At 49.7% G+C, this 14,955-nt stretch overlaps 6 protein-coding genes across 6 annotated transcripts; 2 read left to right on the top strand and 4 right to left on the bottom strand.

The window, feature by feature from the left end:
• Window positions 1–272: 272 nt before the first annotated feature.
• On the bottom strand, window positions 273–1,611 carry N7458_003435 (uncharacterized protein; the record flags this gene model as incomplete). Its single annotated transcript, XM_056906818.1, has 3 exons — window positions 273–1,021; window positions 1,072–1,407; window positions 1,482–1,611. 3 exons carry the CDS (start codon window positions 1,609–1,611, stop codon window positions 273–275), a joined length of 1,215 nt encoding a protein of 404 aa, XP_056770925.1.
• A 623-nt stretch (window positions 1,612–2,234) lies between these two features.
• On the bottom strand, window positions 2,235–3,964 carry N7458_003436 (cytochrome P450; the record flags this gene model as incomplete). Its single annotated transcript, XM_056906819.1, has 4 exons — window positions 2,235–2,394; window positions 2,467–2,633; window positions 2,702–3,811; window positions 3,863–3,964. 4 exons carry the CDS (start codon window positions 3,962–3,964, stop codon window positions 2,235–2,237), a joined length of 1,539 nt encoding a protein of 512 aa, XP_056770926.1.
• Window positions 3,965–5,355: 1,391 nt separating this feature from the next.
• On the top strand, window positions 5,356–6,193 carry N7458_003437 (WW domain-containing protein; the record flags this gene model as incomplete). The annotated part of the gene is given in 2 exon segments (XM_056906820.1): window positions 5,356–5,733; window positions 5,750–6,193. The coding sequence occupies 2 exon segments, from the start codon at window positions 5,356–5,358 to the stop codon at window positions 6,191–6,193; spliced, it is 822 nt and encodes a 273-aa protein (XP_056770927.1).
• Window positions 6,194–7,087: 894 nt separating this feature from the next.
• Window positions 7,088–7,849, top strand: N7458_003438 (ankyrin repeat domain-containing protein; the record flags this gene model as incomplete). Its single annotated transcript, XM_056906821.1, has 2 exons — window positions 7,088–7,337; window positions 7,410–7,849. 2 exons carry the CDS (start codon window positions 7,088–7,090, stop codon window positions 7,847–7,849), a joined length of 690 nt encoding a protein of 229 aa, XP_056770928.1.
• Window positions 7,850–8,127: 278 nt separating this feature from the next.
• Window positions 8,128–9,989, bottom strand: N7458_003439 (putative ceramide glucosyltransferase; the record flags this gene model as incomplete). Its single annotated transcript, XM_056906822.1, has 2 exons — window positions 8,128–9,709; window positions 9,853–9,989. 2 exons carry the CDS (start codon window positions 9,987–9,989, stop codon window positions 8,128–8,130), a joined length of 1,719 nt encoding a protein of 572 aa, XP_056770929.1.
• Window positions 9,990–11,783: 1,794 nt separating this feature from the next.
• Window positions 11,784–13,436, bottom strand: N7458_003440 (H3 histone acetyltransferase RTT109; the record flags this gene model as incomplete). The annotated part of the gene is made up of 1 exon (XM_056906823.1): window positions 11,784–13,436. The coding sequence occupies one exon, from the start codon at window positions 13,434–13,436 to the stop codon at window positions 11,784–11,786; it is 1,653 nt and encodes a 550-aa protein (XP_056770930.1).
• Window positions 13,437–14,955: the final 1,519 nt, after the last annotated feature.

The raw sequence follows: 14,955 nt of genomic DNA on the forward strand, positions 1-14,955 counted from the left end.
TCTCTCAACCTCTTCTGTCTGAAGCGAATCGAGTGTTCCAATTTCGATGGATTGATCAGCCACCTAGTCATGATGATAATATCTCGGTGGTCTCACTTTACGACTCCCGTCATCAGACATCGACGTCAGCCCAGCATGACCCTTCAGGGACGAATGATGAGATTGGTTGTGTCATGTCATCTGATTGGAATTTGGGAATTACAAGTTCGTTGCAAAACTAGGGTTGTATGGCAAAGCTGTCACCTCGATTTCCCTAGTTTCTGTCACTTCCATCAAGGGTCCAGGACTATGTACTCTACGGTGCGTTGAGGAGTCTCGTTTCTTTCTACTGTCCACTCTCCAGTCTGAGGATCATACTCCAGCAGATAGAGAACCTCTTCGTTGCCATTATACAGGTGAGCAAGCTCGATATTGGGCTCATTGAAGTGGCCCATAAACTCGAGGTCCAATGTCAAGTTCTCGCCGGGCTGCAACGCGTCGCGAACGTGAATTATATATGGCTCCGCGCGAGCAACACGTCGACTCCCTTCAAGCCTAACAGACTGGAGAAACGTCACGGGTGTTCCATCGCTGTCAACCCCGGTGACTTCCAATTTATGCCTATCTTCTTCCTGTGTTTCAAACTTGACTATGAGACGTCGTCGTAGTATGAAGGGCGGAATTGGCAGGGTCAGCTTCTCCATAAGCTTGGCCATGAGAATGTCTGTTTCAGTAAAGATTCGATAGTCGGTGATGTCGTCAACTGGTGTCTTTTGTAGATTGCATACAGCGAGTTTCGCGCCTTTGCGCTCTCCGACTATAGTGGGGATCTTGCAGGCTGGTGTGACTGTCACGGAGGAGCCTAGCACGAGGCAGAGATCGGCCAGCTCCGCATGTTGATAAGCCAGATCTAAATCTCGCTTTGGGAGATTCTCGCCGAAGTTGATGATACTGTCGATTAGAGCCCCGCCACAACGGGCACATTTGCGACCTGTTCGGTGGTCGTGGATACCGTTCTCGTAGGTTGAGACGGCACGGAAATCTGAGTGGGTATTAGACTAAATCTTTTCCAACGGCGGTGAATTTGATTACCTCGAATGTACTCCTTGTTGCAATTATTGCAGGCCTCACGGTTGCTATTCCCATGCAATTCGGCAATTCTCTCCTTAAAAGGGGTTAGCACCAGGCGCTGCTCCTGCTGAATCGAGGGAGCAAGGGGGCCACATACAGGCAAGATACCACTTCGCCGGTGAAGCCCATCACAATTCTGACTGACAAGGAGTTTCAGAATACCACGGTTCTGTAGCTCTACCAGTGCCATATGTGATAACGTTGGAATCGCCTGGAGAGTGTTCGCATGCTTGGTGCGCGGCTTGCCTTGGGCCCGGAGAGTCCAGTTCCCATCAGGACCACGGAAGTCAGGAATTCCTATAGCCTGTCATCGGTAATTATCCAAAGAATAAACCAGATGAGTGTCTTAATACCTGCAGATGTAGAGATACCCGCACCCGTGAACACGATGAAATGCTTGCTCTTCTTGATTTGCTTTGCTAGGACCTCGGCTTTCCGATCGACGACAGCGAGGGACTCGCGTCGCTCCTCTGCAGCGACTTTTGGGGCAGTATCGGCCATCTTAGATCTTTTAACCAAGTTCTCGGTGATCCAGAATTGTCGGTTCCTTCGAGGCGGGGTGGCAGGCTCAAGGTTTATTGAGGGCGTTCCTGGAAGGCGAAGCAAGTGGTAAACAAAGGGTTCGAAAAAATGTTTCAAAGGACTGTCGGTCAATCCAGACACCACGGATTATCTGGTATAGCACCCCATGGGACAAGCCAAAAAAGGGTTGACTCTCAAAGAGACGTTTAATGCCTCAAAGGGATAGGTTTAATGAGCCTTCCAGGTTCTCGCAGGTTGCCATGGCGGCCGCACAGGCCCCGACGGCAACAGACAAGATCGGATCTCGGCTCTTAGCCAGCTGGTCAATGATCATACGAGCCAATGTGAATAAAGTAGGTAATTTAGTAAATTGGATGCGTATGGATTCCAATATTGGGATTTGGATTTACATAGACAGTGTCTATAGCGACAGGGATGCAAAGAAAAAATTGTAGGATTAGCCCATGCTCCATTGGCAGTAGATCTGGCTAGTCACTTCTATTACGACTGTCCTACGTCTTCTGAGGTCCTATATGGTCTGCCCTCATGGCCACAAGACAATTTGGATTAAGCTCATATATAATCATAAGGCCACCATCCACTTAAACACGTGCTACCGGTGCTAATCTTACATTCAGAGCGGGTTTCTCCCACACGACATACGCCTTTTGATTTATCCAATTCCAGGAATCGGGCGCAATCTCCATGTCGAAGTTCCAGATCATACGAGCCAGAATCAATCGCATTTCTGCATATGCCAAGCTATTAAACATTAGCCAATGACAATCATACAACGGATATTCTTTGGAACCAAAATGCGCGCAGTCAACTTACTTTCGCCCTAAGCAGTTGCGCGGGCCGACACTAAATGGTTGCACTGCATTCCTCTTATCGGACTCAAATTCGGGATCTCCCATAAATCTTTCGGGAATGAATTCCTTAGACTTGTGGAAGTTGGTGTCAGACCGGTTAGCGGCTAGAATAGGTACCCCAATAGATGTCTGTAGCATTGATCGTTAGAAACTCTCGTCAGAACAGAACAATTGAGTGAGTGTGGGCGTTGACTGACTCCTCCAGGGATCCATCTACCGCAAACAAAATCGCCCAGGCCCTCAACCATGCGCGGGAAGCCAAAAGGGACAGGTGGATACATCCGCAAGCCCTCATTCAAGACGGCTAGAGTATAGGGAAGCTGGTTAACCGCCGACCAGGTAATCTCCGCTTCTGCCGCGAAAGCTCCTCGAATCTCTGCTTTCAACTTGTCCATGACTCCAGGTACGGTAAGGATATAGTACGTCACACCGGAAAGCAATGTAGCGGTGGTCTCCGAACCAGCGATGATTAGCACGTAAGAATTTGAAACCAGCTCATCCTCACTCATGCCCTTTTCGGCAGGCTGCTTGAGAACGTTGCTCAAGAAGTCGGGTCGGCCATTGTCTCCAGAATTGATACGGGCTCGAACCTTTTCGTGAGTCATCTTATTCTGTGCCGTTTTCTCCGCTTGCACTTTCGTCGGAACGATCCATTTCATCAGATATTGGCCGAAGGGCACACGGCGCATGATGTTAGCCCATGCTGCGGTTCGGAAGTGGCTAAAGATGACGGAGACCCAGAAGTGATACTTGGAATTCTCGAGACAGCCGAAGGATTCACCAAAGGCAAGATCGCCAATGATGTCGAAAGTTGTGTAGTTGTACCAATTTGTCATATCGACAACCGTACTTCCGGGTTTGCAGAGTTCTTGCAATCGCTGGATCAACATGTCGATGTAGCCCTTAACTATAACTTCCTGTTTCTGAAGACTGGACTCTGAGAAGCCGTGCGAGAGGGATCGCCGGTATCTCGCATGCGTCTGATCATCTGTTCTTAAGATGCTGGGAATATGATTTGGCCCCACTGAAACATGGCGCTGGTCTTTGGGCTTCTGCGCTTTACCCGGGCGAATGGCGTAGACGTCTTTCCATGCATCCGGATTGATAAAGGTTACTTCGCCTGGAGCGATACGTACAGCCTCGCCGTATCTGGCATGCAATCTTTCTGTGTACATAGGCAAGTTCCCACACAAGATTGCTCGATACAGAGGGAATGGCGTTGATGCATTCAACCTCGGGCCAGGAAATGAGGCAAGTGGGTGAAAATAAAGGTTGTAGATCACGTAGATGAGGAATGAGCATAGGGGCTGCTGTGCTTAGCATACACTATAAAAAGACCAGAGTCAGGTACAACTGACAGCTAAAGTAAAGCCCGCAGCTAGAATAACGGCTGGGCTGGCATTTGCAATGGCTGCTGGAAGCATCGACCGGATGGATCCCAAACTCGAGGACAAAGACATTGTAAATAAATAGCGGAACTTTAACGGTGGTGCAAGTTGTCGGGTTAGAATTGAGCGATCAAAATAATCAATTTGCCCATAACGACTTTGATTCCAACGTGGGAGTTTTGATTCCAACGTGGGAGCAACGGTGTTGATAAAGTTTGGACTTGTCTCGGAATATTCACTCGGTAATTTAGCTCGGTTGATGGTCGTCGTGAGTTTCGAGTTAGATCTACCCTACCACAAGTGGCTTTATTACCGGGAGAAAAATCCCGAATGTGGGGTTAGCAATAATCGTATCAAAGCTGGGCCTATGGATGTCGCATAATATGAATGACAATTGCGGAATTTTGGTGCGAATCTGGCCAGCCGGGGTGGTTCCGTCGGCGGCAATCCTCATAACCACCATGCGTCTGTTTTTGATGTACATCTGGGACTCACGTTTTCATATTAAAAGTGATAGCTATCCTATATAAACTGCCTCGGTATATTTGACCAGGACAAAATTGAAACAAGTGAGCTTCTTTCTTTTGCCCTGAAGCGTCACGAGACCTCGCACAAACACCCATGATAACGATAATTAGGTCTTCTCGTTGCAAATCAGAAATTCAGGTGTGTATTAGCTGCTACCTCAGAGGTGATGATAAGTTTCAAGTACATATGTAACCCTAGCTTCAGGTTGTTTTCCAATCCAATTTGTTCGTATGGATTCTGTAAAATGAGTTTGTTGGTTTGGTGGCTTTGTTCGTGGTTCTGCGCCAACTCCGTATTACAGCACTCGAGAACTTAGATTTAACATGCGACTTCGCGAAAAGAAGGACCTTCGTCTTTTGCGGTAGCTTGTACTCGGTAGACTGCTCTCTTAGGTATATTGGTGCGGACAGCTACCGTCTAGAATATAGCGAACAGGGAATGAAGATATTTCACTCAAACTTTAGAAAACAGTATATATACCATCAAATGCAGCCAATACACCGTTTGATACATTTAACATCTCTCAATTCAAGAAACCAATGTGAAGTTCTGGGAATCCGGCAGATGGAATAGCGTGGTTGGTATTCAAGCGAGCGATTCAGTGGGAAATGAGATACTCGCATTTCACGGCATGACTGCATAGACCGAGTACACTCTGATACGTCGTAGAGTAGACATCAACCAAAATAACTGCACATCCAACAATGTCGGGCTCCCTTTCAGTCTATGCTCGTGTATTTCTCAAGTCTTCGGCTCGGATACACATGATATCACTAAATACACGCTAGGCCGCTTTAGGCATAGGCGGTGAGTTTGACCTGTCGCAAGCTTCGTGAGTTGCCAGATTCTCTCCTACCTCGACTCTCATGCGCCGATGATTTCGCGCTCTCATCGATCCCTAGTTTGTCACAGGGGAAGCAGTGCTAATTGACAGGATGTCTGACCAGCCACGCGCCTTGGTGTCCCCTGTGGAGGAACGCCTTGGCACTCCATCTGAGCCAGGCTCGTCTCAGGCTGATCCAGAGGAGAAGCTTGAGCTTGGAAGGGAGACAGCAGATACACCCGAAGAAACACAGCTAGAGGATCCGCACGAAGGAAAAGAAGCACAGCTGGAGAGCCAGGAAACCGACGACAAACCCGATGACACAAACTCCGCGCCACCATTACCCGACGAGGTCCCTCCGCCACTTCCCGACGAGGCACCGCCTGGCCCAGCAGAGGATGATGGATGGGAGCCCGTATGGGATGCCAACGCCCAGGCATTCTACTTCTACAACCGGTTCACCGGAGCCTCCCAGTGGGAGAACCCCCGCGTACCCCACGCCCCAGCCCCAGGCACGGAAAGTGCCAACGCACCCGCTATCCCAGAACCCCCGGAGAGAAAAAGAACCTGTACTAGGAGGGTACAATCCTGCAATCCATGGCGACTACGACCCGACCGCTCCCTATGCGCAACAGTATGAGGAACAACCGCAAAAGACTGGACCCGGAGTCGATCCATCAGCCGCATATACCGCCGCAGGTACATTCAACCGGTTTACTGGCCGTTGGCAGGCGGCTTCTATCAACCCAGAGAATCACAATGACGAGAACAAGTCTCGGCGGCAGATGAATGCTTTCTTTGGCGTTGATGCTGCCGCCAACAGCCACGATGGCCGGAGTCTCAAGGCCGAGCGGAGCGCAAAGAAGCTCAGCAAGCAGGAGCTGAAGATGTTCAAGGAGAAGCGCCGGGAAAAGAAAGAGGAGAAGCGAAGGGCGTGGTTGCGGGATTAATTGGGAACGGAAGCTGAAAGCTAGAATCGGGTGAAGACGAGCTGGTGTGATCTACAGACTAGCTTGTTCTCACTCGATGTTGTCGCATAACAGGATGCCATTTGCATATTGGGACTTTGAGATACCACCCACACACCGGGCGTGGGAATTATTGGGGCGTTCATGGTTGTTTCTGTTTCTGGGTTGTTTCATGTGCATAGAAGTGGGCAGTTTTGCTGTGCTGGGCTTGACAAGCGTTTGCGAACTGCATTGTATGATATACAGGCGATGGAACGAGTCATTGAACTTGTGTATTAAGGCCACTGTTTTGCTTTGGAACATATCTCCTAACCTCCTGCACTTCAATTCTCCGTAGAAGTAAGTCCTACTGATTCTATCAAACCCCACCATAAGTCATGTGACCTGCGATATCAAAGTTTCTTTCGGATCAGTAACTTTTGCTATCGCCATATTCTAAACGTTAAAGACCTAACACAGAGGTAAGAACTAGCCTATTCCCTGTGTATGGCCCGTATCTGCATCTGTTCTATGACCCTGAGGTCTGAATCCTACATTGCCTTGGTGGACTGAAAAGCGCCTCTTTGATCAGTGCCTTATCAGTGCTCATGCAAATCCTGGGATGCTTGGGCCACATGAAGAATAAAGACCCATGCTGGAGCTTTGTGAAAGATTTGATGAACTGATTGTTCAGATGATACATTTTGACACTTATATCGGTCCAATATACTCTTGCTAACTTACTCGCCAGGAAAAATCAAATTCTCTGCAAGCCAAAAAAAAATTCTCCACCTGGACACTATCCAACCCAGGAAAACCCACATTTGAGAGTGGGAGTTGCAACACAACCAGACGACATCGTTGAGACTCCATTTTATCAGACTAAAAGCACACAACATGTCTGCCTCCACGCCAAAGCCCAAGCCGACAGTACCAGTCGCGCTTTCATTCGAGGCCATCGACGACCTCATCTACGATGCCCGCGCTGGTGATCTCGAGGCCCTGAACACCGACATCACCACTCTAGCCTCACAGCATAGCTGTCCAGAGTCGCACATCGTCGCCTCTGCCATTGACATGGAAGATGAGAGCGAAGGAGGCACAGGTTCCTGCGTGCTGCACTTCCCCGCCGCGAATGGAAATAGCGGTATGTGCCGTCACCCTACCGTCCTCTCCAACATCCCCCCTCCTTGATGAATATTTATACTGATGAGATCAGAAATCCTTAACACACTCCTCCAAAAACTGTCTACGCTGGATGCAGCCCAGCACACCGCATTCATCAACCACCGCAACAACTCCGGCAACACGCCCCTGCACTGGGCCGCGCTAAACACGCACCTAGAATGTGTGAAGGCCCTCGTTGAGGCTGGCGCAGACGTCGCTATCAAGAATGACGCGGGTCATGATGCAGTCTTTCTGGCTGAGCGGGCGGCTTGGTCAGCTGCCGCGGAGGAAGAGGGCGATGGCGATGAGAATGCTGAGGAGCCGCAGGAGATTGAGATGACTATTGGCGAGGACGAGCAAGAGGGTGACGGTCAGCAGAAGGCTGATGTTGGGGAGATGTCTGCTGGCAGACAGGTTGTTGAGTGGCTGTTGAGTTCGGAGAAGGCGGCTGGTTTGGAGAGCAGTGCTACGGACGGGGAGAAGTCGGCGTAATTTCGCTGGTTTGAAGGATGACTTTTGTCATGTTGATGTTCGTTATGGATATGAAAGGCATAAGAAGTTTGGTTCAATAGACGCAACGCATGCTTCTTTCTATGTTTTAACGAGTATGAGATCTCAGGGTCCTCCTCAGGGAGAGGTAGGCAAGAGCGATCTTCTGATGTAAGGTAAATCTTAGACTCAGGATGGATATATATGAAGAGCACTATCTATAGTTTCACGATAATATACAGTTCGTGGATGGATTTTTGTACAGATGTAAATGCAACTCATCAGTCACGACGGACTTTCCCTGTCACTCCACCGTTGCTTTGCGGTGACACAGGAAACCAGTCTACAACAGACCCAGTAGAGTATGAGCCCTCCGATGGCGCCGCACTCTCCGAGTCAATCTCGCGAACCTTGGCGTCAAATCCAACCTTGAATCGCCGATCTCGCCAGACAACCGTGACGCCACCATAGACAGCTATGATCCAGATAGGCAATGCCAGGAGTTCGCGGCCCAGCCAGGCGGCGAACCACTGCAGGAATGGTCGACGCGTGGCTTGAGAAGGTTGGCGATTAGGCCGTGCAAAGACCGGGGTATCCTCGTCTAGCTCGATAGACTTTGCGGAGTGCAGCTTGATGTATAGGGTCCAGTCAACAAGGATCCAGACTGCTATGCTCAGCGCAAAGATTGCGAAGAATGAGGTCCAGGTAGCGAGGCCGGTCGCAAAAGAGTATCCCTTCTGCTCGAGGTAAGGGGCCAGCGCGGTCGTGATGCCCCAGGCGCCGTAGATTGAGCAGACAAAAGACTCTGTGCCGGGCTCGACGAGGGTTGCAAGGAGCACAGTGAATTTGCGGACCCGGAGCCATCGCACTCGTCTAGCAATGTATCCTCTTATACTCATGTTAGCCACGGGTTGGATTGCTAGGTCCCCAAATACCATGGCATGTTTGCCCCAACGCTCGCCGAGTTCCTTCTCTTCCCGGATCTTCTTGCGCCAAAGCAAGTCACCTATCAGATGGTCCTCGCAGATGTTGTCCGAGAAGTAGTCAACGCCAGGGCGTCGATGGTTGCGATCTCCTGGGGCCGGAGCAGTGAGGTAGTCCAGGTGTGAGCGACGGAACATGTTAGACTTGCCTACGATGCACGGGGCAATGAGGACCGTGTTAATTGCCGTGTACATTTTAGCGTGCGACGAAGAAAGGAACAGCTCCTCCAGACGACCACCACCCGTTTCAATGGCGCTCGTGAACCCATCTTCTGGTCGCCTCGACGTCAAAGACAGGTCTGCAGCCCTCGGTACAGTGGCATTTGGACGGGCATCTAACAACGTTTGTCGCTCTCCACCCAAGTTGTTCTCGCCCGTAACGTCCACTGCGACAGGCAGATGGTGTACAAACTTGAATTTCTTGCTTGAAGTAGCCCCTGTTCCGCAAAGTCGGTCCACCATGCGACCACAGACACCCTTTCCTACCCAGACATTGCAATCGATGATCCAAATGATATCGCCTTTCGCTTCACGGTACGCACGGCTCATATTCCGAATTTTTGGATTAGGCCCAAGCGCGTAGGCGTCAGGGCCGCTGCCTTGCAACAATGGGTCCGCCTCTTCGACATAAACACGCGCATCGACATCTGGAAAATCGGCAAGGAGCTTGCAAAGGGTCGGGTAGGCTGGGTCATCGCGCGTGGCCACGCAGAGACAGACGGTGAGCTTGTCACGCGGATAGTCCTGGCGAAAGGTGGCCGCAAGGCAGTCGTACAGATGTGGCTCGAGACCCTTCACCGGTCGAATCGCCGTGACATGAGGCGCGTCAGTGTTCTCGGCCAATGCCGAGCGTCGGGGTCGTCGCAAGAAATATCGCCAACTGGATACCAAGAAATCCACTTGTTAGTTACAGCCACAAACCCCATCGTTTCAAGACTAGTGTGTCCCCGCGGGCGTGAGCACGCGGGGCAAGAACAAGACAAGACCAGGAACACTTCACGATTCCCCTGGAGATTCCCTTACATCTGAAAATATCCCAAGGCACAGACAACCAGCACAGTGATATACCAGATTAAACCAACCCAGCCCGCCGCAACGGACACGGGCATTGCGCCATCGCCGATGGGCAGTTCCAGGAGGTACGAGGCCGGCTCTAGCATGAGACTCGGAGGGAGAGCAGAAGGATGTCGATAGGCGAAGAGGACATTCTAGGGTGGGAGGAGTCCTCGAGGTGGGAGGAGGAGGAGCAGGAGAGGAAGGAATTGAGTAGTTGGTGGTGGTTATGGAGAAAAGGTGGAGGACAATCGAGAGTGGAGTCGAGGGCATCGCCAATTTCGCAGCGCAGTTCGGAAGTCGCGGGTTGTCCATCTAGGGGTACCGCCACGACGTGTATTAGTCGCTTGTCTGTGCATTTTCCTCAGCCTATTTTGTGAGTGTATGCGCTCGATTATTTACAGATGTAGTTATATGTCACCCAGTAACACCCCAATGGACAATTCGCTTAATTCCATGTTACATCCTAAGTATGGAGTCTTTATAGCTAGCCAGCTTAGATCCGCGAGTCTACTTTGTGAGCATACGAATACGAGGTAGAACATTGGAGACATAGTATTGTTTAGTGGACTATCTCAAAATGCCGGATAAGAAGTGTAACGAGTATGATTCCAATCAAGCTGAGCTACCAGTAACTCAGCTTGATTCAGCATCCGATTCCCACTCTTCCTCGTCCACTTCGTTTGGAGACGAGTATTTTTCCACTCCATCGAGAATTACCCCAAGATCACGCACTCGATTTATTTGTTCTTCGGTTGGCGGAACGTCCTCCAACATTAGCAGAAAGCTCATGCAACAATGTGTCGGCAACAGTCATTCCATCATCGTCAACACTGGTTGGCAGGATCTTTGCGGATGACAACTGAGCAAGAAGTTGATGAGCGGCTTGATGACACGCCTGATTTTTAGAATAAGATGCAGTGGTGATGAAGAGCATGGGACACTTTTTCTGGGGTTTAGGCATGGTCAATGTGCCCCCTGAGGTAAGTACTCACATGAAAAACAGTTTGGCCTCCAAGATATACATGGGTTGGGGATGCTTTACCTCCCTGAAAAGGAAGGGAAACTTCATACGAAGATCTCTGAGCACTTCAGGCCCACCGGCCTCGTACTCTGAGGATTCGTTGGCGTCTTTACCAAGCGGAATGCAGGTGAGTCCCTAACGACTGCCCGGAGGTTAGATTTGGGCTGATCGCGAAGCCACCTGCCCCCGTAGTAATGTGCATAGAAACACAAAGTGAATATCGCAAGAATATGTTAAACGTCCTGTATTGCGCTTGAATACTCGTCGTTTTTTTGATACGGAACGAATTGTGGATAACCCGGCTCAAGCGTGACGACGGAGAGAAAGCCACCAGAAGTACGGCAAAAACACCTCTAGACCTTCGACCTTGCACTCGAAGTTGCGAATCTCTTTGTCCGCAGATTTGTATCTGTTGATGTACAATGCTAGACCTTGGCAGACTTTTGAGACCTAGGGATATCACTCCAACGGCACTGCCTGCCACGGAGAACGGGTCCCCCATGGCAAGAGCTGTATATCCACAGCACTGGCTGCGGAAAGCTTGCGACGAATGAAATCCACAAGAAGGACAGTGTGGGAAAGGGCGCAGATGCGAGAGCCGCCCCCAAAGCTGAGCCCCTTATAAGCGCCCCAGATGAGTTGTCACACTTCCAGGCGTTCTTATTGGATCGTACCCACGGCCACTTAGATCCTCATTCATGCACCTAACATGGATTATGTCGATTGGAAAAACATACCCCATGGGAAAGACTGCTGGAAAAGATGCTGTATTCGTGGTAAAATTTCCGCCTATTTCGTTTTTGATATTGAAATGAGTAACTCCTCCCCAAACACCGAACCCCCAGAGCGATCAAGAAGAGAGAATTAATCATATGCCTCATGTCTTCTTCTTTTTCCGAACTAAGCCTGCACTCAGCACATTAACAGCAGTTGGCTGCGACGTGGTTGACTCGGAATCCCCTGACCCGCTTGGTTGTGCTATAATAGCCTCATTGGAATCCTTCTTTCCTTCCTCGATCGCAGGTTTCTTTCGTTTGCGAATCAGTCCGCTACCAAGAAGATTGTTTGTTGCGACGTCTTGGTTGATTGTGTCCTGTGGGTTGCGGATACCCGTCACTCGTTTACCCCAGGTCAATTGATCCGCTAGGGTGGCGACTTGATCGATGTAAGACTTGGTGCTGGCCACTATCTCATCTGCATCGTAGAAATGGTCTAGTACTCCGTCCATCATCTTCTTGTAGTCTGCTTCACTAAGCACCACATCTCCGCGCCCGGCTTCTGGCCAGGAAAATGGAACCGTGTTCGCTGATTGAAGCTCTGCCGACGATACGACTAGTGGGTGTTCCAAAGAGCTCGCTGGCTTAGATTGGGGCTCAGTGGTCTCGCCGGGTTGAACGTCCGCCCTTGCTTCAGCTGCAGACTCTTCCGTTTTCGACTTGCTAGCATTCTGCTGTGACTGGTCCTCCGAACACGACGTTTCGAAGCCTTTCTCTCCAGAAGGAGCCGGGATCGCACTGGATATGCTACCAGTTTGGCTAGCCATAGTCGTAGAGTTCATCAGGCCTGGCGGATTGATAATAAGCCATAAGAACCCGACAAGCCGACCAGCAGAGCACTCCTGACGGAAAGACATCATCTCCCAAAACTGATCGAGGGATTTGACGCTCTTCCACTGACCAGTACTAGGGGAATTCTTCCCCTCCACAGGCTCGGGAAGCTCATCGTCAAGATCTATCAGGAATCGTGTCTTAGGATCATCCGGGAGCCGGGGTACAAGACAGCGCGGTGACGCTGATGGATCGCGACACATTTGCTGAAGAGGATAGCTGGCAAGCCATCGTGGCCGATCGTGAGGATCGGATTTGGCAGATGGAGGGAAAAAGTTACGTGTCTCGAAGCGGTCGCATCCGGGTACGATTAGGTACGCGGTGGCGGATGCCTTAGCTGCTTCGACCATTGGGCGCGTTGTCAAGTCTTTCGAAACCGATTCAGACTCGTTGTCGCGGAGAATAGGGTCAACTGCGCGACACCACCACTTGATCAGGCCTCGATCATCCAGGACATGCTTCTCAGCATTTTCGATGCTGCCAGGGAAAAGGTACTGGTCCTGGGCACGAGCAAACAAGGACACTACCAGGCGAACTCCTGGACGCTGATGAGATCGTGCTAGATAGGATAGAAAGGTATTTGAGACGAGTCTCAGAACAGAAACTTTCTGTGGTAGTTTCAAGAGGTGTAGAAACCCGGTGGAGTCGGCCTTTGAAACAAAGACGGTTGTTAGGTGGGCCGTGTTGTAAACCAGCACCTCCATTCCGAATACGATGATCTCTGCTCCATCATGCTCAGAGGAATTAATTGAGACTGAAAGGAAATGATTTTCGCAGAACGTTGACTCCGGATCCTGGCCGGGCGCAGCCGCAAAGAGAGCGGCCGAAGGGGCTGGAGTTGAGGAAACATGGCGAACAGTTAGTTCGGCGCCGGTGGGGAGCACCTTGGCCAAGAGATCTGCCAGATCGCCATCCGGTGCCATTGCGCGCCTGTACCCAATAAGATGTCGCTAAGGGCGAGGTTGGAGGAAAGTGAACGTGGATTCTCGAGGGCGCTGTGGTTTTACCCTGTCCTCACTGGTCACGTGCCAGGTACCATAACAAGAGCCCTTGAAGCAGTATAGTTGAAGGCAGTGTGCCTCAAATCACACATGATCCTCAAATATGGAATCTCAACTACTATCGAATCTAATGAGTTCTACTAAGCTGGATTCAAGACAACCAATATGGAGTTTTCCGGTGTCAGATTCTGGCGGGAGAGACCACGTTTTGGAGCCCGGAGAGAAGGAACTTATGGAGGAGTGTGTGAGTGCGAAGCGCAGAGACAGGAACACATGGCGTCTCATTTGGGACCCGGATGAGTACACCGTGGAGTGGATCAAGAGGTTGAAGATAAAGAGGGAGGAAAGGGAGGTGAGGGAGGAGAGGGAGGAGAAACTACTTTAAGAAAAACAAATTTAACAGTGTTAGCAACTTGGGCCGAGGATTATTTCGGATCTGGCGAACTCGGGGCATTCATCCAGGAGGTCACGTTCTCGTATATGAAATTCTTTTCATTCTACCCACCGACGCCTTTTTGCATTTGACTTTCTTTTTTTTTTGGCCTAATCTTCAAACTTGAACGCCCTTTGGCCCTTGCAGCAATTTGCGTACTGTGTCAATCACAACCATAACAAGCACTCACCATCGAACTCAATCTCCATCACGATTGTCTCTTTAATGAAGCCACTTAAGTCTGACAAGTTTATTGGGAGATAACATAAGACTCTGTGCTTGTTGATAATATCACGGCATCAAGTGCGATTAATTGCCTCCCACAACCAAATATACAAAGAATAGATCAGCAAGAAAACAAGAGTTGCTAACACCTATCCATTAATCCTGATATGTTCGGTTTCTGTCGTTCTCTGTAGCGCCGTACTCCAGTATTGGTTTTGCATTAGTCCAAGATCGTGAGGTTCGTAGCAAATTCGTCGAGTGCTATACAATCATTCTTTGACATTGCCACTATCAATGTCGTCCAAATGGTTGTATTGTCGTGCTCTATTTACTCAATGTTGCGCTCAATGCTTTATTTTAGGCTGGAGATAAAATGGGCTCTTCCTAAATACGAAAAGATACGCAGGACTCATAACAATGTTTGCAGGCCTAAATACTTTGTTGAAACTCGCGACTTAATGTTGGCAAGACCTCTCTCTTAGCCAACATGATGTCGTCGTTGACTTACCATTCAGTTCACAGAAGGGGAATACGTCTAATCCGACAAAACACACTCAATATAGCCTGCTACTATCTAATCTCTGAAATTATTCCTCAAAAGGAAGAATTTAAGCGTTTCGACACAACGGTCGCCTGAAGCTTCAGGCTATCTATAGTCGTAACGTGATTCACGGCCGACCGAGCCACACGGCCGACCGGGCCACCCTACCACATTTAGAATAATTCAAACCGGTTATCCTAACCAACACCTATTAAATTAACTAAATATACGATTTTTACATG

This window comes from Penicillium daleae (genome assembly GCF_028827525.1).
Source record: "Penicillium daleae strain IBT 16125 chromosome Unknown utg000002l_segment0_segment0, whole genome shotgun sequence".
NCBI lineage: Eukaryota > Fungi > Ascomycota > Eurotiomycetes > Eurotiales > Aspergillaceae > Penicillium > Penicillium daleae.